Here is a 15375-nt window from a genome sequence, read left to right as displayed (position 1 = left end):
GGGAAGGGAAGGGAAGAGGAGGGAGGAGGGGAGGGGAGGGGAGGGGAGGAGTATAAGAGGGAGAAATGGCCCTGCTGCTCTTTAGGAAAACAGTATCTGCATATTGGCACCATGTAATTTGTGACCAAATAACAGAAGGCTAATAATAGTAGTTAGTTCAAAGCTGTGGGAAACATACAGACCTAAACTGGAAGGGAACAATTGTGTCCCCATGCAGCCCTGATTTCACAGACCGAGTTTTATTAAGAAACACAGAAATTACAGTTTTGGGGACCACTGGGGTTGCACTATAGTGATCTAAGAGAAGTTTATGAAGAAGGGTGTATATGCGTAACATTTTTTTCTGTTTTCCTCTAACTAGCAACACACAAGATGTTCATAGGCTTGCAGCACGTGGTTAATGAGGATTGTCAAGCAAAGAGAAGGTTGAATGGCACTCTTCAGAGCAGCCCTATGTAAAAGGAAGCAACAAAAAGGGGCCAAACCCTTCTTGGTAACAGCAGATGGTAAAACAAGGGGCTACAGAATCAGATGATGATTCAGAGGTTCAGGTTGACCATTTGGAAAAAAAACGTTTTCACTAGGAAATTACTACAACACTGTGACAAGTAACTAAAGATCTTGGGAGGCTTTCAAGACCGAGCTAGATAAAGCCAAAGCAATGTGATCTGTTGTTGTCAATAGTCCAGCTTAAGTGGGAGGTTAGACAGAGACCTCCAGAGATCCCTTTCACATCTCTGTGACTTAAAAATGTGAAGTTATAATTCTAAAAATATTAATATATTTAGACTTTTATTTTTTTACATATTCGTTTGGATATTACGGAATCTGCCGAGAACTCATTTTTCAGTTACCTGTGATGCTTTTCATGAACATATCAAAATGTAAACAAGTTCAGAATTCTATGGAGACATTATTGTTCTCACCGCCCCTCTCAATTTATTTAAGTCCCACCACTCTGAAGAAAAATAGAACACACTTTTGTTATTTGGTCAGCTAAATGATGATATATATGTAAATTCTTTCCCTAAAGACAGACACATACATTTGTCCCTTGTAAGGTACTATCCTACTTATTTCTATACATGTATGTGTATGAGAGCAAGACTCTGTCCCACACAGGCACCTTCTTGTCCCCAGAGATGTTCAGAGTTTTGTGAGGAAAGAAAAAACAAATTTTACAAGGGTCTGGAAGCAATTTGTTATTTGAGTACTGCGGTGTTTACGCATGCAGAAATGACAAGGAAAATGTAAAACACATTCAGCAGGATTTCCATGAATACTCCTGCATTCCTGTGTTCGAGGGAGCACCCCTGCACATCAGTAAAAAACTGCCTTGATTCAGTATTTACATGTGAAGACACAGGCAATCTTGATAATCTAAGGTCTAAGAGGAGTCACTGTGCATGTTGACACCCAGACCATGGGGGTGAGAAACACCAGTCCGACCCAGGAAGTGACTGACCACCAGAATGTGGAACACTTCCACTCTAACCCACATTAAGGGCAACCTTGAGAGACAGAAAGCAGAATCCTTGCAGAAAAAAAAAAAAAATAAAAAAATAATTCTTCCAGCTGACTGCAGAATATGACTGTGCTTTGTCTCATATACACTTAATAATAATTTAAAAAAAAAAAAAAAAAAAAAAAACCAGACGCCCGTGCATTTTTTTGTGAGCTTTACCAATGAAACTGGAAACAAGGGTATGTGTTATAAATTTCTCGCTGAAGTCCTGCACTCAGGGTAATTCTTTTGCAAACTAATAAACCCACCTGTGAAAGCAGGTAAGATTGGAACTCCAGAAGCATTCCACCTCGAAAGAAGAAATCTGATAGAGAAAAGTGCTCCAGGCTTGTTTAAAGTTTATCTACTGGCAGAAAAGCCTAAGGGAAAAGAGTGAGAATCAGCTACAGAGAGAGCAGCAGAAGAAAGGAAGACAAGAAGGCTAAAACGCACTGTACCTTTTCTGCTGGAGTAAGTAGATTTCATCCAGATGTTTATCCCAGGATTTTTTGCCTTGCAACTTCTGACTTAGTCCATTCCACATGCGGAAATAGAAGGGCTTCCTATCCCCAAATAAAGGTACCCCCATAGCACGTCCCCTTTCCTCTCTTGCCTAGCTGCCTGAAAGCCAACAATCCCCACTCTGAAAACAGTCAGGGAAGGCTCCCTACAGGTCACCACTCCTCCACCCCCAGTCTGTTACTTACAGAGGAGACCGCATCAGCTGATCAAAGTAATGTAAAAACAAAAAGTAAAATCACTTGTCTCTAGCAGACCATAGCCTGAGCATAATCAAGTACTTAGTTTCCAAAATAGCCCAACCCAAAGGTGTGTCTGATTTAGAAGCACTTTGCCAGCAGTTTACCCCCTCACAATGACCCTATACAGCACTGCAGAATATGTACAGCATCAGTGTCCTTGGCTTCTAGTATATCGTTTCTGAAGTCTAGAATTTAGAAGTAATTCTCCTTATGCATCTCTGAATTCCTCTGGAAAGCAACATTTAAGCAATTTTGAAATAGACAGCTGAACAGGTCAGACAAAACAGCTTTTAGGTGAGTGAACATGTGCAAACGTGCCCTAAAAGACACTGCACTCTGGTAAGGTAGTACAGAGGAGGACACACCTCCCACCCCAACCGTCTGCAAATCCCATTGAAGAAATTATCATTATAGACTCCACCTTCTCTGTGTCAAACAAAATCACAAGCTGGAAGAAGAGTTTATGTAGATTAATGTGTAAATTTTGCATATTTCATTTTCCTTTAATGTTTCACAATCTCTCACTGTTTCTTCACATTTCTTCCAGAAAAGCTTATTTAGGAAAGGGATGAAAATTTCTATTTAACAAAAACTAGGTTTTGGTATAGAAAAACATCGTGAGTGTTGTGTATGTTTGTGTGTATGTGTTTGTCTGTAAAGCAGTAGACAAAATATCAAAATAAAGAGAGGAGACAGCTTCTTCTTCTTGTGAAGAAGCTGAAAGCTATGTGGGAGGAAAAAAATACTCCTAGTTTCTAATCTTCTTTACCTAAAGTCTTGTCCTAATATTCTTGCATCCTGAATCAACAGAGATGTCCCTTCATTCTTACTCCTGCTGTAGTGGAAAAGAATTCTGTTTAGGGTGCCTGAACATAGGCAGAATCAGTAGGTAAGGGAGAAAAGTGTGTAAAGCAATAGGGCTGAGTCATTAAACTCCTGGTTTATTTAGAGGTTACTTAGACTTACCTAACCAGGATTCACATCCAACCTTCTGTAAAATCATGAGGTATCCTATCCTGTAAAAAATGTAAATCACCCCACAGAAAAAACAATGCCTTAAGGCAAACTTGAGGACTCATATCGGAAAATGTAAGATTCACTGAGTTGTCCAGCTCATTACATTGCAGCTTTCATTACAGCTTTCATTATAGCTTCAGACTGCAGTAAATCTGACTCTGTACCTTCCTCAATTGCATGGATATGAAGTCTGAATACTGCGAAAGAGTGTTTTCTTGTAATTCATGATAGAGGTCATTTTCAAAGGTAGTAGAATACAGAGATGAAAGATGGATGAAATACATAAGAACATTGCACAGACCAAAGTCTGTTTAGCAGATCATGGACATACCTCTTAAGCACTGCAAAGCTTTCAGTCTAGAATGCTGTAAACAGGTTTCCAAAACTAAGTTTCAAAAACTAATGACCTGGTAAGGCCTAATAGTTGAGGGGTGGAATGTAAGTCCATATGGTTTTGGTGTACATGGTTTGACACATACCTGGTACTTGCTTTTACCTTTTGTATGCCTTTTCACAGCTCCTAAGTCATGCTATGACTCTGGCTCCTAGCCTGCATACTCAAGGCCTACTTTTAGCTCCTGACATTATTCTAGCTCTGTCTGTTTGTTGTTCCAGAACCCTACTGCAAACAGGATTTTTACCCTGGCTCTCAGTGATGCCCTTTCCTGGTGTGTGTTTTGACTTCTCTTGTTTCTGACTTGGGCTGATTCTGGCTGCCCTGATTCCTGAAATCTCTTTATTCCAGGTTGGCCCTACCTAACGAGTATGACAGCTCATGTCAAAATCTCCTTACACACAATTTCCATCCTATGTCCATAGTCCATGAGTAGCAAAGTATGCACAAAGAAATACAAAGCACAGCCTGGACAAATGTGTTCCTCACACCACAGTGTCTTAACAACACAAAATTAGCATCAGACTAGCAATGATAAGTTTATGTTGGTTCTGTGCAGTTCAGTCACACCATGGTTCTAGGAGATCTATCAATACTGCATATGGCACAGTTAGGATGTGCTGCCCTTTGCAGAGCTATAGAAACTGTATAAATAAGCCACTATCTGGAAATACTTCATCAAAACCCAAGGAACTCATATTTTCATATACCTAATAGGAATTCCTATTTTCACATACAAGGGAACAGGACAGCCCTGTTTACCACTGGGGATTGTGATCCTGCCAGAAACACTACTATACACTTTTTTATAGTGCATTGCATTTCTTTTAGGTCAGTCAGCCTAGATTTAAAAACAAACAACCAACATAGATCTGAATAGCTGATTATGAATGAACTGACTTTTGGTGCCCCTGGAACTTAAGTCAGTCTTTTCCAGCAACATGCCTAAAAAGGAAAAATTATTACAGAAAAATTATAGAAAAATATTACAGCAAAATTTTCTACACAGTCTCCAGTTTTCATCCCTGTCACCCCTTCAATTCCTTCCTTCTTTCAAACATAAATCAAAATGGCTATTCCCTGGCCTATTATAAAAGTAATTTCAGTGCTAATATAGAGACAGACATAATTTGCACAGTACATGGCATGGATTCCTTTCCTTCTGAATGGCTCTGACCCTTACATTCCATGTTCTCACAATACTCCTGTTAAACTTCCTGGAAATTTTGAGTGCTGAAGGTATGTAGGATTGAGTTCAATGTGCTTATCTGGTGACAAATCAGGATGGGAGTACATGTTCTTTTTTCTCTTTCTCTGTTTTTCTCTTAGTTTCTTGAGAGTGGGGAAAATTGCAAGAGCTGAGTGATATTTTAAAGTTACTACAGACATGTAAATCCTAGTCTTTCACAAAATCCATCAGAATGTGCACTGTAATTAGCAGAAAACGGAGAAGATGAAAGGCATTGTAAAAGTAAGGAATCCTGCTGAACCTAAAGAAAAAACAATATTAGCTGCACATAGTAGAAGTCCTGATTTTTATCTTCTGAAAAGATTTTAAAGGTTTCTAACAGAAACAGCACAGAAAAGTATGTAAGGAATCATGTCAGGAAAACTTACACAAAGTGGCTTTTGAAAAGAAAAAAAATGAAAAGGAAGTCAACTTATTTATTATGATGATTTGAAATTCTCTTGCATGTTTGCCCTCCCAATTTGCCCCCCAGATCCATGTTAGGCATGTGGTAGACAAATAAAGTAGCAGAATTAGATGCTTAACACATCTTCAGACCATTGTACAGCCATTGGATAGCCCAGTTGTCTTGGCTAGCCTATAGCCAACCCAAGTAGTCTATGTCAGAGATAAATTATTGCCCCAAGCCTTCTGCTTGGTCAAATTTCAGCACAAAGATTTGTCTGTTTTGCTGTCTTAGGGACAGCATCAGAGCCACAGGTTGCCAGGCCATTTCAGAATCTCTTATTCTTCCACTGCATATTTCTCCCTGTCTTGTTCCATATGTACTTACTGAATCACATATATGCTCAAACCTTAAAAATAAAATTACACTTTCTGGGTTTTGCTCTAATTCACAAAAATCTTTCACCTTATCTCTCGTAAAAATTTACACTTCAGAATTCACAAGAGAAATTCTGTCATTTCAGCAACGGCAAAAACAAATTGCTTGGATTGCATACCCAAGTTTAGACTACCATCTTAAGAGCAAGACTGGAAGTGCAGTCTACAACCAGACTTACAATCTGTCAATATCATCTCCGTGTATTTCTTGTTGTACTGCAATTCTTTGTCGAAATCACAGCATCTAATAGCTCTAAAGATGTGAGTCGTGAGAGAAAAAATGAGAGAACTAGAAGTACAGGAAAAAGCAATGAAAAATAGCAGTTTCTGAGTACAGACCGAACACAGAACAGAAAGTCAAGATCTCACCAAGTCAGCAGTAAGCAGTGATGTAGTTTCTCCATGTGTATAATGTATAATTTTCTATTAGAGAAGGTTGTAATAATGACAAGCCAAGAACTGCTTATTACAGATATGTTAGGGAATCCTGTTGGACTGTGGTATTTCCAGTCGTTCAACTTACAGTATCTTACTTGTGTAGCATAGGAAAACCAAGTTGTGGATAATTGTGTGCAAATACACAGGATTGTGGACAGTTTCATATCACACAAGTGAGCGGTGATGTATATCAAAACCCAAAACTAAGTAACAGAGGAAAATAACTAGATATTCCAGAAGGAGCATACTTGTACTGTTATCTCCACCAGTCTTAAGAAATTCTTATCTTCACAAGATCTCATCTACTGGGTAAACAGGAATTACTTAACCATCAGTAAATCACAGATAACTCAGAAATAAAAGTAACATAAGAATTCATATAAACTAAATCAAGGTATAGCTGGCCTTTAAGGATCTACCATATATTATGTAACTAATCCTGATGTGTAATTCTATTAATCTGTCTCCTGGCATGAAGGATTGCAAAAGGCTGGAGGTAAGCTTGTTTTAAATAAAACATTAAAGAATTAATCTTAATTGAGGGGTGGGGTGGGGGGTGTGTGTGTCTGTGTGTCTGTATGTGAGCCTGGTTAAGAAGAGATTTACAGTGGAGTGGGTCTCCTCTTCTTCATTTGGAGTTGCAGAATCAAGGCCAAATACTTGCAGGGGAGAATGGCAGCAGAGGCACACACTCCTTTGAATGCATTCCAAAGGTCCACCCACCAACACTTGCAGGAAACTTTGTAGCATTTCCAGGAAAAGCTGGCAAGAACTGAAAACCTCTGGTGAGTGCAGCTGTATTGGCACCTTAAAGGTGAAATAGAATCACCAAAAATCTTCCTAGTTCATAAGTAACCTTGACTGAGTTGGTCAGTACGATTGTACTTCATTGGGGAATCCTGGGCAAGTGTTCTGGATTTTTCATACTGTTGTGATTTGAGCCATTAGCTTAAATCAGAAAGTTTTCTGTTGGTGAGTCCAGAGGCTTACCATTGGTTTAGTTAAGAGACCAATCCCCTAGCCTCCTGTCGAGGTAGAGTGTCTCAGGGACTCATGTACTCAATAAAGGCAGTAGCATATCCCTTTGGAAAAGATGGAATGAGTGAATGTGAAACATGTAGTCTACTCCTGCACATAAGGAATTAGTAGTGGGTCCTAACAAAAAAAATAGGTAAGGTCAAAAATATTTTACTTCTTTTCATTCCCCTCTTTCACCTTGGCCAGGTTCCTGAGTGTACTAAAAGGCTTTAATAGCCCTGATCAGCCCCACCTGGGATCTGTACTGCCACACTCATCACCTCAAAGCCTGTCCAGCCTCCCAGGTTTCCTAGGAATAGTTTGGACCCTTCCCCCTGCCCTGCCATGCTCTGCCCTGCCCAGCCCTGCCCACAAAGCTTCTCAGGTATAGAGTGAATTTCTGCCCCCCTCATTCACCCTTGCCTCTCAAGCCCACCCAGCCTTTAGGGACCTCATAGTCAGCCTGAGGTGTGCTACCCAGCCCCAAGTCTCTCATGACTTATCTCTTTCTCAGTACCCTGTCCTTGGCTCTATGTCCCTTGAAAAAGTGTTATGAAAACCACAATAAACCACTCTACAAACAGTCCTTTCTGACCTCAGATCCCTGTAAGGTGTGAGGACACATGCTGCTGAGAGGGGACACTACTGTTAGGTGCCTGAGTGCACTAATGGGCTTTGATGGCCCTGACCAGTCTAACCTAGGACCTTGACAAACAAACACACACATATACACATATGCCCTGCCCATGAACATAGAAGCCCCATTTAAGATCTATCTTGGGCCTTCAGTTCCTGCCTGAGCTATTTTGTGGGAGCATAAATTTTTAGCTCAGATATAGCTATGGTTGTGTTTGGCCATGGGCTCCAATGATCTGGACTCTGACCTGCTGACTGACTTCTAGCTTGACTTCACACTTCGTACTTTGTCAGCATGAACCCATGTAGTAGTAAGTGGACCTTGGTTACCATCACTGGGCATCATTCTGATCAATGTATTAATTTTGTAGCTTGATCTGAGACAATTTGCTGCATCACTACAAAATTGCCTGACAATCTAGGCTCTTCCTTGAACCTGGCTAAAATCTCCAGGTCTGTGTACTCATCTTACTCAAGTAGTGTGGGGCTCTACCCTAGCTGATGAGGCCCCAGTACTGTCTGGTATGAAGTCATGCTCAGCTTCCTATCTCTTAGGGTGCATCCAGCCCTTGCTGCTCCCTAACATTTCCCTCACAATTTAAGAGGTCCTGTAAATACCTCTATGCTTATTACTCTTTAAATTGCAGTATCAAAGATTGTCCCAGTGAAGTCTTGACCTGTTCTGAAAGTTTATGTGAACTTACTACTTTTAACAACAGAAAAGAAATAATCACCACAAAATTGTAGAGTCCATTTATGGTATCTGAAGAACTTCTTATAGAATTTTCCTGTTAGAGAAGTGACAAAGGAGCCAGTGGTTTCTTGCATTAGCTATTGGAAGGCCTTTGATTAGGTGAGTATATCAGAGCTTGATCCAAGCAGAGAGAGTTTAAAAAGGTCCCCTCTGAAAAGAGCATAGAAACTAGAAATGTTCCTCTTAAGCAGGTTGTCCTGAAGAAGGATATTCGTCAAGCGACTTGCCCATAGACAGGAAGTATTTTTCTCTGAATCATCTTTGGTTAGTTAAGGGAAGTTTCAGATTGCTGTGTTACTGTGTGAGTAATTCTGTTCTTTCTGTGCAGGTAAGGTGTTACAATAGTTAAGAAAGATACTCAAAGGCTGTAGCCTTCTGTCATGAGCTTCTGGGAAAAGGACTGTTATAAACCTCATGGGAAATTTTAATATAGTAGAAACTGAAGAGTGCTGTATGCAACGTGGAACTGATTCAGTGAGAAGGCAATGGACTAAACTTTAAATGAAATTTTAACAGCACCGAGAAAGGAAATTACAAATCTCCTGTAAAATGGAACTGGTTGTTTTCTATTTAATGCATTTATTAAAGTAACTACTGAAATGGAAATAATTTATTATAGGTTTAGTTACTTATTAGCAATTAGTTGTTTTCCCCTTTATTTCTGCTGGAAAAGTGGTTGTTGAGATTTATTTTGTTTGGATTTTTGTTTTTCCTCGGATTCTGTTGTTTTCACCTTAGTTAATAATTAAGAATTCTTCTTTTTTGTGCCTGCCATAACACTGAGCTGGATCAGAAAGTTTCATTTCCTTATCATTATCATTCTTTCACACTTTTAGCAATACGTTGAGGTTTTCTTCACATTTGTGTTATCTGATTAGATGTCATTAGGTAATGAATTTTGAGCCTACCATAATACTCAGAGCTACAAATGCTGTATTTTCGCTGGTGATTTGTTCACTCCATCCCCACCAAGAAACTGAGAGGTTTTATTCCACAGCAGAAACATTACAACCACATAATTCAGAACAACATAATGAATGATAAAAATTAAACATTACCCTGTCTTCCCCTGAGAATGTTGAATACCCCAGAAGGCTGTTCCCTAAAACAGACATACACTTATTAAGAACTGAGTACAGAACAAAAGTTATTCTGAGAAGTCAGGTGTTCGGGCACTTGTACATACTCCAGGAATTGACTGGGCTGAGCCATAGTGATGATAGTGATGAACCTGTTCTCTCTTGATCTTTTTTTTTTTTTTTTTTTTTTTTTTTTTTGAAGTGACTACTAACTAGATTCTTAAGGAGAAGGAAGTTCTATTGACTTACATAACTCTGAATAGGACAGACATTTAGAAAACAAATTATTAGAGTAAGTATTCTATCTTTCTAAGGATTTCTGAGAACAGAACTTGAAATTAAAAGTTACCTTTCCTTTTGCAAGTATGATCTATGAGATTTTCTAGGCAGAGGCTCATTTATAGCCTCCCTGAAGTCTTTTACTGTCAGTGGCCCTGTACCAAACAATTATGTATGTTTAAATCTCCCTTAAACTACACCTTAACCAAGGATTTATTTCTTTTGTTGTTTAGATGATCCAAAATGTCACTTTTTCCTATTAAAAAATCACTCATGCTGCTGAAGGGAGTACAGGCAATGTGACATAAAGATCACAACTTAACAAAGCACCACAGATTTTATCTCATAAAATGACATTAGGAGATGACTCAGGAGTAACCTCAATTCTTCTTGGTTCAGTCCTTATGCCCCAATATGGAGGTGTGGTCACTGTACATCCATTATCACTAAAAAGATCCTCAAGGCTCAGTGTAACACCCAACAACTGAATAACAAACATAAATGCATATTTTAGTTATTCCCAACAGTCTCCATGGTGGATGTCCTATTTTTTAACCTACATATCTATGAAACACAAGAGCTGGTGGAGGGATGGTATATATGCTTTGACATTCCTCTGTGCCTTGTGTGTTAAATTAGCAGAGACGGACTGCCCTTTACTGGATCGATGAAAGTTTGTTCACATTGTTAATGGTATCACAAATACATTCAAAGTACAAAGGGCAGCTTTGGTAAGTGTGTAGGTGACACTGAAGTGTGGGGAGTGGTTCCTGTCCTGAAGGGCAAAGCTGCCATTCAGAGACTACTCAATAAAATGAAGTAACAGGCCAACAGTAAGCTCACAGAGTTCAACAAAGACAAATATTCAATCCTGGGACTGGGATAGAAAAACCTCTACGTCAGTAGAGGCTTGGGACAGGTTGGCTGAGGACCATCTCTGCAGAAAAGTCTGCAACTTGAACATAAGCCAGAAGCATGCCCTTGAAGCAATGAAGGTCAACCACATATTAGCAATACTGTAGGCAGTACATCAAGAGTAATTATTATTCCCTTCCATTTCAGAAGGGTTATGATGCATGTAGGAGACTGCATCCAGGACTGGGCCCCCCTTTGCAGAAGAGATACTGGCAAACTGGAATATGTCAAACAGAGAACCACTAAGATAGACAACACTTCGAGGAGACACTGAAGAACTGTGTTTGTTTATCATAGAGGGCTAAGGCAGAGGTGGGGAGGGGAAGGCACAGGTCTAATTTCAGTGTCTACCTACCTTAAACAGAGAAGATAGAGAAGATAGAGAAGACAGAACCTTCTAGAGAAGATAGAACCAGACTCTTCTCAGAAGAACCAAGGACAAAAAGCAACAACTTTCAAACACTGCAGTGATGATGGTCCAGCAATGGAATAGGCTGTCAAGAGAGGCTGTGAAATATTCATTCTTTGAGCTTTTTCAAAACTCAGGTAAAAAAGACTGAGCAAGCTGATCTACTTTTGATGTTAGCACTGCTTTGAGCAAGGAGAGAGTACAGGCTTTTTAAAGGCTATGAATCTATAGAAGTCCTTTTAAGAACTAAAAATCTGTCAACTCTTTGAAATTTATATTTTGTTAATTATAATGTATGAAATTCCTGATCATTATCTGTTCACTGATGTTAGTGCATGCTAGAGCTGTACAGCCATCAAAATTTCATGCAGCTATCAAAATTACACGCAGCCATCAAAACTGCATCACTGTCATCTTCTTCAAGCATTAGCCAAAGCAGATCCTGGAGGTGAAAAACTATCCATTAAAATGTGACTCTTGTCCTTCAGGGGTTTTTTATGTGAACCAGCTCTGTTTGTGTTTCCAGCACTTGCTGAGAACTGAATATTGCTTACAAACACACATCATCTTGTGATATAGTCATGAATTGTTATAACTAAATAAACAAATTGTATTTACAAGTAGCAAAGAGCTAAAGCTGCTTCTCTTATTTCTGCTGAAAAAAAAAAAAAAAAAAAAAAAAAAAAAAAAGACTGGCCTTAGGAAACAAGAGAAAATTCACTTGGTAGTAGTATTTTTTAAATTATTGCCTGAAGTGAGTTGTATAAGGGTTGAGGATTTGAATTTTTTTAAACTTGCAAGACCTCAGTTTGCAGGGAAAAAAGATTTTTTTTCTTTCATAACATCTGGAAAACAACTGTCTTCCCAAGATATACTCTCTCCCAAATAATTTTAACCTTGAACTACTTGAAATACATACACTGTAGTCACCATGGTATCTCTGTGTATTAGCTAAAAGATTTTGAATGAGAACCTGCCACCAAACAGCCATAGCAGCTCGGAATTCAGTGTAAACTGATAGTGCTGCCACCAAGCAAGCTAGCTAATTGAGAACTAGCTCAGATATTTCACCACTAGACTGCAGGGTAAACCTGCTTCATCAAAAACCCTTTTAGTGTTCCCTGCACACAAGAGTCCTGTATGAAACATTCTGCTTCTAATTCTGGTATATCTTGAAACATGTTTGATCTTTGCATTTATAGCTAGAAAGAAGCAACTTCTCATCTGCTCATCATGATTTCAAATCAAGTTGCTGGAGGTTCAAGGCCATCATTCTCCAAAAAACTATAATAATAGCATGACTGTTGAGGTATCCAGTGTAACCTCTCAGAGTGAGACTTTCACAAACACTAAATCAGATCAGCTGAATCTCATAAGTAGATTTCCAATTAATACAACAGAGTAACCAGCATTAGGTCTTAAGTCTTTGCCCATCTTCTGAATTTAAACCTGTAAGATCAGAGGTCATGTCTCTAGAACTGCTGTAAGAACACTATATCTGAGTGACCTTCATTCAAACCCTGGGGAAAACACTACAAACTATTTTTTCCAACTGAACATCCCCTGTGCACCCACGGCATTTTTCCATAATTTGCCCGTTGGAGTCACCAAGTTTAGTGAAAAAGAAATGCTAACCTAATATACTTATTCCATTTGGCTTCTCCTGTAGGTGGGGTTGCCAAGGAAAATTGTTATGTATTAAACCCTTCTCTACCTCTTAAGTTCCTTCTGAAGTCAAATCTAAATATTGACTCCCAATGTATTTTCATTATGCCATATACAAACTATTTGAAAACTGATTATTTTTGTTACAAACCAGATCATCAGTTTAGTGTTTCGGTTCCAATCTTTAAAAAGTGTAATGTCACCTCTTGCTCTTTTCTTCTTTAGGCTATGTGTGTATTGGTTTTAATCTTTCCTTATTTGGAAACTCCCTTTTCCCAGAAGTTTGAGACATTTTCATTTCCACCATCCAGTAACAAAACTCTGATACGTCTTTCTTTTTCAGAAATAATGTAATCAGAACTTGGAGTATGGGAAGCATGTAAGCAATACTTTAATGCTTATAAAACCTGTAGAAATTATTTTGCCATCTCACTTCCACAGTTCACAAAACATTGCTGATTTGCAGACCCATGAGTGCTGTGCAGCTCTGCAGTTGTTTCATGGACACTTTTAGCTCCATAACATTTTTGGTTAAAAGGGCCTTTGAAAAAGGTACAGTATTGTCAAGGAGAAGTTGAGGACTGATAGTTACTTATTATTATTAAAAAAAAATTAATTGGAAGCAACAATACTGACAATGTAAATTTAAACTCTTTTACTAAACTTCTTATCTGAACTGGTAGTTCCTTCAGCTGCTGCAGCTATGTCTGAAACTGCCTATACTGATTTCTTTGCCATGGTATGATGAACACAAACTCCTAGCTGCATTTTTAATTCACATGCTGCCATACAGTGAGTGTTTGATAAAGATATTGAGGAGATATTGGGGCAGTCATTCAGCTACTGTTGGTTTTTTGCATTACCCGTGGAAGATAAAATTTTAAATAATAAATAGAGAAATGATAATCTGATAATAAATTATAAAATAATTTAACACTAAATAATTTCAATGGTCAGAGTTTTCCCACAGCTGTCTACCCTAGGGGAGCGATATACATTGAAACCTTACGCAAATGAACAAATTACCTTAAAAACCAGGTGTAACTTACTATAGGGCTAATAAAAGATTATTTTGCAATTTTAAGAATGCTTTTCACTACCAGCAAGCCAATACAATTTCTACCATTTTATCCTTTGTGTTGGTTCTTGAATATTGCCTATGCTCTGTGTAATATTATCCTCTCCTATGAAACATATTAAAAAAATTATATTATTTATATTTTTATATTAATAGCATAGCATTTTGTTACATAGAAACAGCAAACATTCCAAGGCATGACTAGGAAGTCGTGGGGAGAAAACCCTAAGAATATACCTTTTAACTATGTTTTTCACATGAAAAGAAGCTCAGAAGGCAGTCACATAAGTTACTAAACATAAGACATTTGAACTTCCCACCTTTGGGGTTCATCTTCACAAAAACAGTTGTGAATTTGTTACCTTTGGACAGAAGGAAAAACAACAAGAAAAAAATCTTCAAAACAGCTTCTGCTATTTGTTTCCCAGGGCTAGACTATAAGACACACACAAAGAAGCTCAGTATGAAGCTGAGCTCAGATGCTGTAGTGGTGGGCACTGCTCACATTCCAAAAACGCAGCTCAGATTACAGATTGGGCATCACATTATCAAGAGTACTATGGGAAGAATGTACATTCAGGCAACTTCTGCCCTCTGTTTCAATTCTGAGAAAGCATGACAGTATTACAGTACTAGGGAGTATTTCTGCCACAAGTGCACTTCCAGAACATGTTCACTTGCATTATAAATAGGAAATTTCATTTGTTGGCAGTATCAGTGTGTTCCCATTTTGGAAGAAATATCTGTAAAAGCGAGGGCCCCAGGTTTAAAAGAGCTTTGTCCAGTAGATAAAGAGGTCAAGCACATTACAGAAGATGTAGATAATGCAAAGCATCTAAGATCATATCTTTGCAGTTGCAGCCATTACTTGCCTGGTCTGTCCTGCAACACAGTCCTGTCAGTCCAACTGCTTCACAATGGTTCACAAATGTTTCTCTCTCCCTCTCCAGACAACATTGTTTACACAATTCAAATAATTTACCAAGAAATAACATTGAAATGTTGAATTTTGGGTTGACAGCTTTTGTTTCAGCAAACTGGGAAAAAAAAGCAAAAAAAAAAAGCACTCTAAAACTTTTAGAGGGCTGTATTTCGTAACTACTGAGGCAGATACCTTGAAGATCATTTGTAATACTGCCACTTAGATAGTACACATGCAGATACTACTTTAAACAAAATCTTGGCTCCAAATGAAGCCATTGTTATTTTGCAACTGTCTTCTTGTCAAAAACTGAATACAGTTATATTTAAAGGGGCAGTGCAGTCTCTTACATCTGCCTATTCCATTACAGCAAGTCAGTATTGCAAATCCAGGCTTATAAATACCAATGGAATAAACAGTGAGACTGGAAGAGTAA

At 38.5% G+C, this 15375-nt stretch overlaps 1 protein-coding gene across 1 annotated transcript in view; it reads right to left on the bottom strand.

Moving 5' to 3' along the window:
- LOC113482293 (transient receptor potential cation channel subfamily V member 6-like) overlaps positions 1–2542 on the bottom strand; it is a 29711-nt gene extending 27169 nt beyond the window's left edge. The window contains 1 exon segment of the mRNA XM_026852797.1: positions 1963–2542. Within this exon segment, the coding sequence (XP_026708598.1) occupies positions 1963–2093 (131 nt within the window). The 5' untranslated portion in view covers positions 2094–2542.
- Between the last annotated feature and the right edge of the window lie 12833 nt (positions 2543–15375).

Source organism: Athene cunicularia (assembly GCF_003259725.1).
Source record: "Athene cunicularia isolate RWA chromosome 1 unlocalized genomic scaffold, athCun1 chr1_part1, whole genome shotgun sequence".
NCBI lineage: Eukaryota > Metazoa > Chordata > Aves > Strigiformes > Strigidae > Athene > Athene cunicularia.
Note: the sequence above shows the minus strand (reverse complement) of the source record. Positions and strands in the feature narration are given on the sequence as shown.